General features: G+C 44.5%; 1 protein-coding gene across 1 annotated transcript in view; it reads right to left on the bottom strand.

Moving 5' to 3' along the window:
• The window catches only part of LOC126426562 (uncharacterized), a 74,762-nt gene that overhangs the window by 39,539 nt on the left and 22,602 nt on the right, over positions 1 to 12,621 (bottom strand). Inside the window, exon 3 of the mRNA XM_050088461.1 lies at positions 5,080 to 5,353. Within this exon, the coding sequence (XP_049944418.1) occupies positions 5,080 to 5,353 (274 nt within the window). The remainder of the gene's footprint in view (positions 1 to 5,079; positions 5,354 to 12,621) is intronic.

The raw sequence follows: 12,621 nt of genomic DNA, 5'->3' as shown, positions 1-12,621 counted from the left end.
GGTCTGACACACCGGTGTCAGTGTGTTCTTTTTTCCATTTCCAGGAGTGTATTATGCAAATACTTTTTAATTTTTTGATTTAGTAGCTGTCTGTCCGATTACGTAGCCTCGTAAACGGTTGGCCCTGACTAGTTTTAGTACGCAATCTGACTGCATAGAACAACAACAAAGAATGAAATGAAAATTTCCGTTAATACAATCAATTAATTAAGTCCCCAGCAACTATAAAACCTACGAACCCAACAAAGCACAAGTATAACTGTTCTGTGTGTGGAAGTGTGATTCAATGTACGCATCTGGCACGGTTTTTCTTCAATAAGACAAGAAATTTTAAATATCATCTATACTGAAGTTATTAAAAAATAGAAATACTATAATTGCGCAAGAAAACCAGAATTACACTCTAATACAAGAACACAAGCCAGATGCTTTGTTGACTGAACCTGTAATGACGCATTATTCAGGACATTGAAATAATGAGAAAAAAAAGAAAAGGAGTTTGTTACCTTCATTTATATTGATGAAAAGCACTCTAATCATTACAATATCTCCACACCGACTCGCTACTACCACATCTCAACCAGAACTCCCTACTACGACCTCTCGACAAGAACTCTTCACTACGACATCTCAGCAAGCACTGACTACTACGAGTTCTCAACAAGCACTGCCCTCCGCTACTTCTCAATAATCACTGCCAGTGGAGGCGGCGAAACAAAACTCTCTGGCGCTGTGGCTCAGTGTAGCCACCTTTCAATGTGCATTGAAAAGGTTACGCTCCGGCTGGAACAGTTGCTTGTGCTTTACGTTCGTCCACCATGACTCATTTGTTTTCCTGCAGACAGCTGTAATTTCAGAGATTTTTCTTTTTTCGTCGCGATTTTCTTAGCCCGGTGGTGCTTTAGTATCCGAGAACAAGACAGCTAACGTGTGACCTGTTTTGGGTTGTGGAGTCCTGTTGGGGCAACCTAGTTATCAAGCACACAAATATATTGCTGCCGAGTGACGTTAGTCCTAATCTTGTGGAACTGAGCTTTCAGTGACTGGCTCGCCTGGAAATTAATTAATTTAACCTTTGTGGTGTGTTTTTGCTCTAAATGGTGAATTTCTCGTCATTCATTTGTGTATGTTTCTCCGTTAATAACTGTAAGATAGCAAGGTCCTGAAGGGCTTGCGTATCGTGACTGTATTTTTGGCAACTGTTTAATTTGATTTCTTGTTTATCGGTCTGGTGAAAACTTATGCCAAGTTTACTAATTTCCGCCTGTGGCCCGGAAGTTGGTTTGAAGGTAAATCCATTGGTAAATCTTTACTGGACCTAACTGTTAGCCGGCCGCGGTGGTCTCGTGGTTCTAGGCGCGCAGTCCGGAACCGCGGGACTGCTACGGTCGCAGGTTCGAATCCTGCCTCGGGCATGGATGTGTGTGATGTCCTTAGGTTAGTTAGGTTTAAGTGGTTCTAAGTTCTAGGGGACTGATGACCACAGAAGTTAAGTCCCATAGTGCTCAGAGCCATTTGCACCATTTTGAACCTGACTGTTAACTGATCTTGCGTTGAACGAATGCCATTATTAAATCGTTTCTTGTGTGCTATAAATTGTTTCACCATAGACAAGGAGACAGGGCACATTCTGTGGTCGAGGGGTAGGCACGGTTGCTGCTTTTCGCGTGGCGTCTTGTCGCTCGCTATCATTTCCCGCGTTTGTACGGGCGGCGTGAGATTTGTTTGTTCGCGGTTGTACGGCCGCTAGTCAGCTGTGCCTGCTCCCGCTTCAGGGGGTGCCGTGTTTCGTAAGGCGTACGCCGACCGTCAGTCACTGTTACTCCTGTATTGCTGTCGGTCGCTTACCGAAACGTCAGTCTGTTTTGGCACGGTGGCCACTGGGCCGTGACGATGTCGGTTGATGACCAGCGGTGGGGCGGTCGTCCGCTCCGAGTGGCTTCGGTCGCTTGCACTTGGCAGTTACCTTCTGGTTAAGCAGATCAAACTTGTTTATTTGCTGTAAGTAGTTTGTGAGAAAAGTTGTAACTCAGCTTTTCATGATTTTACACAATTCAAGCATTTTGGTAAGGCATTTTCCTATCTGTTTTTTATTTAAATGAGAATTCTTTATTGGGCTTATTCACCTGTTGAAGCTTAACATAAAATTTGTAACTTAGCTTTCATGATTTTTCTTAATTTAAGCATTCTTGTAAAGCAGTCCTTTCTCTACGTTTTATTGATTGGTAATTCTTTATTGGGGTTACTCACTGGTTGATTTTTTTTTCTTTATTGTAATTTTTATCACCTTACACAAGGCGGGCTGTCAGCAGCTGGGTACGCCGCTCTTCAGCCTTGAGATTTACAATAAGTAATAAATAGAGGGGACACAGAGAATACAATCAAAAATGGCGGGCAAAACAATGTAGACACCAAAAAACACGGAGCCGTTCACGCCTGACGAGAAAACATCACTACTGACACTAGTTGACACGGCGCACAAAACAGGGATGATGGCGATGGTACACGTGAACAGTGGCGGCGTTCCGGCGAACAAACACTAAACACAAACGAAGGCACACACACGAGACACTAAAGGCGATGCCCTCCGGCGCGCGAATGTTCACTGGGCGTGTGCGAGTCCGGGGACCTGCCAAGAGAGGAGGAGGAGGAAGGGGGGTGGGAGAGCGAGAGGGGGGAGCAGAGATGACACGGGCAGGGGAGGTAGGGGGAGGGAGGAAGGGGGAGGGGAAGCCCGGGGCAAGAGGGGTGGAGGGACGGGACAGGGGAAAAGGAAAGAGAAGGGAAGGGAAGAGAAGGGAGGGAGGGTGCCTAAAGGAAAGGACACCGGAAGTGGGGGGGCAGGGTCAAAGTTGATAGGAGGGGTAGATGGAGGGGAGGAGGACATCATCAGGGAGGGGGAGCTGGTGGAAGCCACCTTGGGAGAGGGTAAGGAGGGTTGAGAGATGGAGACCGGGTGGGACGTGAGAATACAGGCGCGGCAGCGGGCGGGGGTGGGAGAGGATCGGGGAGACGAGTGCGTGAGGAGCATCGAGTTTACGGGAGGTGTACAGGATCCGTATCCTTTCAAGGAAAAGGAGGAGGTGGGGGAAGGGGATGAGATCGTACAGGATCCGCGTGGAGGAGGGGAGACGGATGCGATAGGCGAGGCGGAGAGCATGACGTTCAAGGATTTGGAGGGATTTATAAAAGGCAGGGGGGCAGAGATCCAAGCCGGATGGGCACAACAAAGGATAGGGCAGATGAGGGATTTATAGGTGTGGAGGATGGTGGAGGGCTCCAGACCCCACGTACGGCCGGATTCACTGGTTGAAGGTGAACGTATATTTGTAACCCAGTTTATGTCCTTGCTTAATTGAGATTTGTTAAGGGGACCCGGAGGTGGTCAAATCCAAAAAAATTACGATTTTTTTTTTTTGCTACCGAAAGTTAATTGGAACATTCCTCTTTGAATTATTGTTCTACTCGCCCTAGAAGTGGAGTTATTACCATTTTCCCCCACGCCTGCAGAGGAAATGGGCGGCCGCTGAATGCATCTAACACCCTCTCGTGACTTCCTGGCGAACTGCTTGGGATTTTCTCGGCCTGTTACGCGTACAGCGCCTTATGTTACGCATACAGCGAGTGTGCAAGGGTTGGCTACATTGTTTTCTGTGACAAATATTACCCGTATTTCCTTACAGCTTACTCCTATTTTCCTCAGAATTTCGAACATCTTGCTCCATTTGATATTGTCGTACACTTTTGTTCTGGTTACGGTGCCACGTTTTAGTAACCATGTATATAAGAAGAGGAAGAACGTAGGGAAAAGAAAATTAACACTAATACCAAGTTGCGATACTACAATGAATAAGAGCGCGGAACATCGTCTCTTTGCTGTTTACCGTTTCGAATTAGTTCAGTGCTGCTCCTGTTGTTGGTAGTATTATATTTCTTGTGTAAAGCGGGTAATATGCAGTATGTACAAGAATCAGGAGGGAAGAATAAAACCAATTTTTCATGACTTAGCACAGCCAGAATTGTTACACAAATGTCTACACGGAAAGACGCAGAATCCTAATGAGAGCGTAAACAATTTGATTTGGAAAGTGATTCCTAAAAGGGTGTTTGTAAGCATAAAAACACTGCACTTTGGCATTTATGATGCAATAGCAACCTACAACCAAGGGAACAGTGTGAAGTGTGAAGTTCTGAAGGCATTAGGATTTACAGCTGGCGTGAACACTGTACGATTGACAGAGAAAGGATAAGAGGAGCAGAAGGAAGAGAAAGGCATATCAAGTATGATGGAACAACAGGCCAGAAAAGAAGACAGAAGAGGAAGCTTTTGGAGGATGAAGAAGAAGACCCTGATAATCCATCCTATAGTGCAGGAATGTATTGAGAAACTTTGATAGCCATTTCCCGTAAATTAGAATTTTTCGAATATGAGGAACATTTTCTCAAAATCCACTCAAGCTAGAGACATGAAATTTTTATACAGCACTCCTAGTGGTCCAACTTACATTGTAAGACAGCCATTTGGCAATATGTACAGTAGTTTCATTGCAGTTTAATTATAAAGCAATTATTTGTAAAAAAATTTGGGTCATTAATAAAAAAAATAATTGGAAGGAAACTAGAAAAGATACTCAAAAATCCCTCTGTCATAACTGCAATACTAAACCACTCTATATGTAAAAAAAAATTTCAGATTTTTATATTTGGTAGATTATTCATAAATGTTCCTCAAACTTAGTGATTTTGACATGGGCAGCATAGGCACCACCGGCTCCCCTTAAGAGTCTTTATTGGTGGAAGATCATTAAAGCTTGAGTGCTTGTAATTGTGAATACTGTTGTCTGTCTGTGTTGTGGGCTACCCTTCCACTTCCACAGCCGAGCTGTCCCATCTACCAGTACAAAGGTATTAGCGTCACGTCCACCAGAAAGAGACCAATGTTTGGTCAAGTGTTCTTAGTAATGTATATTAGTCTCGGAAATAAGAAAAAGTAGATGACAGCATACAGAAAAAGTTTAAGAAGACGAGGAGAAGACTGAGTGTAGGATCAGTGTTTGGGGCCTTCAGTGGCGTACGTACCCCTGAAGAGAGCAGGCGCGAATGCAGTCGGCAGCGATGCGGCTCTCGAGAAACCTGGTGAGTTCGCTGGCCGTGGTGTTCCTGAGGCGGCGAACCGCCGCCAGGGCGCCGTCGCACCCCTCCCCCTTCCCCTCCCTGTCAGCAGGTGGTGGGTCACCCTCTGCAGGTGGCGGCTGTCCACGGCTCCAGCTGCGCGGTATCAGGCGTGCCACAGCCGGCACCGCAGTGGACGCTGGCTCCAAAGTCTCGCACGTTTCGTACAGAGGATAACTGTCTGTGAAACATAGTTGAGATTTGGAAGCTGACTACTCAGACAGGTTATAATGACAGCTGCTACCAACACTACCTGCCATTGAATTTGGAACACCATAAACGTGGCAAACAACAAATATCAGTATGTCAAAAACTGCACTCCACACTCCCACAGGCAGATGATCAGCACTTCAGCTGACTGTCAGCACAGAGACCTCTGCAGCGGCTTCCCTTGAGGCGGGAGCAGAGAGAGGCGCGCTGCAGGGATGCAGCTAACAGAAACACTGGACACAGGAGCGGCACCGCGTCCTCCTTTCAGACGAGTCCCCATTCTGAACCACAGCACCACAATGGGCATATCCGTGCATGGAGGCTCCAAGGATGGCAGAGATGGCCAGGTAGCATTAATCAATCTCACAAATGGCCAGAACATAGTCTAATTGTGTGGGGTGCCATTTTGTACACAGCACATGGTCGGTAAGTTCAAGAGCAGCCAGTAGATTTCTGACTCTTTAAGACTGTTAGCTGTGATAAATGATGACTAACTGAAAACCTCAGCTGCCGACAGGTGTTGTTGATATACCTCGATGTGGGCAGCTGAAAATGTGTGCCCCGACCGGGACCCGAACCCGGGATCCCCTGCTTACATGGCAGACGCTCCATCCATCTGAGCCCGGCCATTGACCTTCGTCTGTGCGAATGCGCACAGGTTGCCCAAACTCTTACGGGGATCGCCAAAGCGTGCGCGAGTAATGAGTGGCTGGGCAAATGTCTATAAGGTACAATACAAATGTAGAATTGTGGACAGTTGGGAATGTGAGTCGCACGGGAAGCGTGCACGGGATAAGTCCCTGCAGTCGCGCTATTCACGTGTGTCCTCGGTGGCTCAGATGGATGGAGCGTCTGCCATGTTAGCAGGAGATCCCGGGTTCGGGTCCCGGCCGGGGCACACATTTTCAGCTGTCCACATCGAGGTACATCAACAACACCTGTCGGCAGTTGAGGTTTTCAGTTAGTCATCATTTATTCCAGGAAAAAGCTGCACGGTCATCAACAGTAACTGTTCTTTCGAGAACAAGTTACTGTCTTCGTATATACTGTTAGCTGTGTTCTGTTTTCAAGATCTCTGTGACATTATACATATGTAGGCATCGTGCCTGTACTGTCCCAACCAACCTTATACAGAGACTGTTGAACGGTTGCCCTGATCAACAAATTCTTCCCATCTCTCACCCACTGAAAACGTCCAGTCACGGGGTTTCCGAGCGACCAGCACGCTGCCACTGACCAGCCTCGGAGCTCTGGCACAGAGATGGGGCAACGCGGGATGACAGGCCCGTATCTCTCATCCCAATTCAGTGCGATTCCATGCCGAACCGCGTTGCAGTCACTCTCCACGTCATGGGTACCAGCACTGCATACTAAATTTTGCACCTTGTATACTCCCCCCTCCCTAATCACATGTGAATGTAATCATTTATTTTCCTACTGTACTGCACATGCTCAATAAGTAAAACGCCGTCATTTGCTATCCATTCTGGCGTCACAGTTTCAATGGCAACAAGTTTATTCGCACGTCCATAATTTAGAGACACTTTGAAATGTCTGGCAAAGGGTACTCTCCACTGTGCTACCGAGCGAGGTGGCGCAGTGGTTAGACACTGGACTCGCATTCGGGAGGACGACGGTTCAATCCCGCGTCCGGCCATCCTGATTTAGGTTTTCCGTGATTTCCCTAAATCGCTCCAGGCAAATGCCGGGATGGTTCCTCTGAAAGGGCACGGCCGACTTCCTTCCCCATCCTTCCCTAATCCGATGAGACCGATGACCACGCTGTCTGGTCTCCTTCCCCAAACCAACCAACCAACCAATCCACTGTGCTACATGGCAGGGCTGCTTGCACTTTCATACCCTCAGTGTGCACTGGAGAAGTGATTTCTCAACTTACCCTGTGCTAATTAGTTCAATCTCGTCTTCAAGATCCCTAAGGGACTGTAGTACAGTTGCGGATTCTTAACGGAGTGCTGGTTCTTGCTACCTTGTCTGCTCTTATGGGATGAATGACCTTTGAATTTACTGCATTCACTTGACGCTCTCGCGAAACTGAAACAAGCCTGTGAACATTTGCCTACTCTCTTTGTATAATTTCAAAATTCCCTGGTTGTCCCGTTTTGTGTGATTCTCATAGAACCAAATGATATTCCAGGTTGGCTCGCACGAGCCTTTTGTAAGCAAGATCATATATAGACTAGCTGCATTTCCTCAGTATGCCAGCGACGAACTTTACTGGGCCTCCTACTTCAGTTACGATTGAGGCTGTGCGGTCGTTCCATCTCATACCTCCCCAAATCGTTTCACTCTGGTCTTTGTACGAGTTTACTGAGTTCACAATGTCGACTGATTTCACATTTCTGAACGTTTAAAGCAAGTTACCAGTCTTTCCACCACTTGAAAATGGCGTCGAGGACTGACTAGGTATATGAGCACCTTTTTCAGATAGCACTTCTCCTTACATAAGCGCATCACCCTAAAAATGTCTTAGGTTACTATAAGTATGGTCTATTACATAAGCTGCGACATGGTCGTGAAAGGAACAGTGACCCGAAAATGTAGAATAAATTACTCTTATTTCACGTCTGTGGTCACAAACTTGCAAGTCCACAGACTGCTGGTTTCAGTCAACTGTGACCGTCTTCAGATCTGCAGCAAAATATGGATTGTCTACAGCGTAAAACTATAAAATAGGGCATGACGGAAAGTATTTCTGGCATACATGCGAAAATTGTGCACCTTACTGGAGCCAAAGTCGCATCGTCAAACGCTAAATACGAAACCAGCGACAGCAACGTCACACAAATATAAGTTATTGTAGGCATACACATATTCTTCAATGATAATCGTACGATAAAAATAGGGAAACAATCGGTAAAATCTGTAGCGGGCTTATAAGGTCCTGTGTCACCGGTGGATGGCGGTCTTACTGTCTTGGTGTAAGGGTAAAATTTTTGTATCCTACAATGACATCATTGCAGTGACCGCCTGCTTAGCTAGGTTTCAGCGAGCTTGCCTCCCACGCCGCAGGCCCCGGGATCGATTCCCGGCCGGATTTGAGATTTTCTCCACTCGTGGACTGGGCATTGTGTTGTCCTCATCATCCGGCACGGAAGTCGACCACTGTGGCATCGACTGAAATAAGTCTTGCACTCGGTGGCCGAACTTCCGCAGATGGGGCCTCCCGGCCAACAATGCCACACGATCATTTCATTTCATTTCATCATTCCAATGAGATCATTGGAGTGGATCTGGAATGTGTGGCAGGTGGACTTGAAGTCCCATACCACCCTCTGAACAGTGGAAGTTCAAGATAGTGGGCAAAAGGTAACGCAACTACATAGGTACTGATATTGACGGTCGTGTTATGGTCGTCAAATATCGAGTGATCATATCAAGACAGAAATTTTATGAGTGGCCATAATTGGGCTATCTTTAGTCGTGGTGCGAATCTGACGCCTCGTGAGTGGTAAGAGGGACAGGGTGGCAGTGCCAGTACCGGGGTGTTGTTGTACTCAGGTGGTACAAGCCAGTGACTGCGTCACGCAGGACAACCACTTTGTCGTAGAGACGCCTTGCCTTCTCTCGAATGGACTTCTTCACAGATACCATGTTTGTTTCCTAGTGGAGGGGCATGCTGGCAGTATATCCAAGTCAAAAACGGAATAATATTCCGGGGTAGTTTCGTTTTGGGTAAATGCAATTGTGCAACAATATTATTTTCGATGAGTAGATTCCACCCCTATCTGCGATACAGAAGTCATTGGACCTAAATCGTTTCGATCCAAAAATTACGTTCTGTGCATATCTGTGTGGTGCTTACATTCTCGTGTTTACCAACGTCTGTCGTCTAGAATTTAGCTGCACGTCTCTTACTTTATTGTAGTTTAACTACGTGTTAGCTTTTTTTCGATTTACTGCAAGAAGTAGCATCATGTAGGATAAAGGTGTACGTGCTTTAATTTTTTTTTTTTTTGTGGGATCTAAAATTTAAAAAACCTCTCTCACACCGGCCTGATTTGGCTTCACTGATCAGGATAGTAAAAACATGCGTATGTTAAGGGAATTTTCAATCACAAAGCAGGCTTATCACAGTCACACAGTTCAACACTGTTCTATCCTGATTAAATTGAGCTTAACTCAAATTCCATAAGGCAGTGAAGCAATTTCGAAGTCTCGGTGCGACGAAAATTGTCAGTCGATCTCCTGGAAACATTTGTAATAATTATTAACTTTCGGTGACCACATGGGGAAGACCGGAGATCTGCTGGTAAGACCGTGTTAGCCCATTTATTGAAAGTAATAAACTGGACATCTTGAGTATACAAAACGGCAGGTTCGTTCAGTGTAAATCAGACGTTCCCCACCGATCCCGTGCAACACAGACACTGTCAATAATAATCAGTTAAATAATACGCGAACACACTTACTTTAGTTTAGTTCATGTATTAAATTCCTTCTCATACAGAATCTGATCAAGATGGCGACTAGCTCAACAATACATACATATACATCCTCCTACTTTCACGACTAATCGGCAAGAATTCCTCCATTCTTTTCGTAAGAGAAAACATAGATAGCAGAGAAGCTATTCCATGGAGTAAATGGACGCTCCAAGGAATAATTGGGTTTGAAACTACTTTGCATTGATAATCGGTAAGATAAGAAGAGATATTTCGAGATATGTACTGAGTTATATAATTTATAAAATTTTCTGAAAATATCGCGGAGAGACCGCTGCAAGAGACATTACAGTGCCATAGGCTAGTGAGTATGGGAGAAACATCTCAGAAGTATGGGTTGGTGTTTCATTGGGGCGATTGTAGCGGCGAGGCCAGTACAGTAGCAGATGAGGCCCTCCTGTGAACTTGGAGATTGTGCAGTCGCGAAAAGAGAATCGTAGAACAGGGAAGGAATATTTGCGATCCTCTGGCAGAATTACAAACGGCGTATTTTGAGTTACAAGTGACATGCAAAAGGAGAAAACCTCATAAATCACATCCCAAATTTCGTTTACCAATCAGCCTGACTTGTCATCTGAAATAGGAAGAGCCTCAAGAAGTTTATGGGCATAGTACTGCACAGCAGACACCTAGGAACTATTTTAAGGCTACGTCGAGAAAAGACAGAATGTAATTGATTCCTGCTGCTATGTCGCATTCACGGGAAGGGTTTCGATTAATGCTACAGGGAAAACTATATGTAGAATACCATGTCACAGGCAACGTGAAACTTAGTATCAAGCTTAGACAGGTGCAAGAAACACACAAGATTTTTTGCAGAGATTTTGATGAATGACTTCAGGTGCTTACATTAGGAAGAACAGTAAACAGCCTGGCAAGGAACTTAGGATATTTCACTGGAAGTGAGAGGGAAAAGATAGGAGAAGCAAGAGCACACAGTTATGTGGGGTTTGTAGAGGTTTTGAAGCGGCATGACCAGTCCTGATTTGAAACAGCTGTCGGCTGTGTAAACAAAGAGCTGAGTGGCTTGCTTTTGCTGCATCAAAGTCTCATATTTGTGATGTACCTGAGAAAGAGCTGAGTGGCTTGCTTTTGCTGCATCAAAGTCTCATATTTGTGATGTACCTGAGAAAGAGCTGAGTGGCTTGCTTTTGCTGCATCAAAGTCTCATATTTGTGATGTACCTGAGAAAGAGCTGAGTGGCTTGCTTTTGCTGCATCAAAGTCTCATATTTGTGATGTACCTGAGAAAGAGCTGAGTGGCTTGCTTTTGCTGCATCAAAGTCTCATATTTGTGATGTACCTGAGGCTGCAAGGATGAAATCACGATAAGCAAATGATAGCCAGTACGTTACTTGGAGGGGTCACGACTGTTAGTTGAGTATACTGCAGGAAGTGTGACGGGGCTACATGTATACGAGGTTGAATCCCTATAGTTACTGGCGCCAGACGAACAAATTCTTTTAGGTTGTTGACAGCTTAGATGCTGACAATCTTGAAAGAATTACAACAGAAAAGTTCCCAGAAAGATAAAACTAATTGTTTCGTCAGAACATTAAGGACTTAAAAAGAAGGTAGATGCTCTTCCTGTAGGCCTACAACATGTGGATAGCTCTGAAGTAATAAATTTCCTGTACCTCTTTGAACGCCTTGCAACTACATGGATACAGAAGCTCAAAATTTGGTATTGTAGACTAACATTATTTTTGACTACAATTAACAAGGAGAAAGGAAGAGTTGCAACATACGTAAAAGTTGAACACAAAGTGAAAGATGTTGATAGAAGTACTTTTTGTGTGGGTCAGAATCTAGAAGCGTGTGCGTTTAAGTTGCTACTGCATTATACTTCTCTTGAAACTCTAACAGTCCACAAACCTCTCTGGAAAACTCTGAACTATTCATCAGAAATCTAGATGCAATTTTGAGAAGAAACATTTAGTGGTCTGTGGAGATTTCAAACTAGAATTTTTAAACGATTCTGAGAAGAAAATGAACTGGAATTATTATTTGGCTGTTTCGATCTGGCTTCAGTACTGAATTTCCCAATTCACCTTCGGTAACGTATCAGGACCCTAACAGATAACGTTTTCATAGACCCTGAACAGTATGAAACAAGTAACCCATACCAAATTGTTAATGGGTTATCCGAGCGTGTTAAACAGTTAATGGAAATAAACCATATGGCAGCTTGCAGATCTGAGGCACGTGATGCAGAGTAGTGAGGCTTATAAATGAAGAAAAGGTTTGAGTATCTTCACAGTAAGTTAAAAGAGATGGAATGGGATGAGCTATATACAGAAAGAGATGTTAATGTAAAATTCAGTGTACTCCATACTAAATTTGTGTCAGTATTTGAGAGTATCTTTCCTAAAAAATTATCCAGGATATCCAATAAAAAAAGAACCAAATCGATCATAAAAATAACTGAGCCATGGATAACCAAATAGATTAACATCTCATTTAAGAATAAATGGGAAATTTATAAAAAAAACTGACGTTACTTGCATTCTACAAAAAATACTGTACTGTTTTAAGGAAAATAATTATAGACCTAGGACAACTGCCCAAAATTTAATCCTTGTACCACTGAAAAGATGAGTGAAATAAATATTAGGGATAGTGGTGCTGAGAAACCAGGTGAAATCGTTAAAGATGAACAAAGCTCCTGGACGCAATGGAGTCCCTATCAGATCCTATACTGAATTTGCGGTTGAGTTGTCTCCATAACCCATCGTTGATCCCTCGATCAGAAAACCGTTCCCAGTATTTGGAAGTAA

The sequence above is a fragment of the Schistocerca serialis genome, chromosome 11 (genome assembly GCF_023864345.2).
Source record: "Schistocerca serialis cubense isolate TAMUIC-IGC-003099 chromosome 11, iqSchSeri2.2, whole genome shotgun sequence".
NCBI lineage: Eukaryota > Metazoa > Arthropoda > Insecta > Orthoptera > Acrididae > Schistocerca > Schistocerca serialis.
This window is presented reverse-complemented; position numbering and strand designations above follow the sequence as displayed.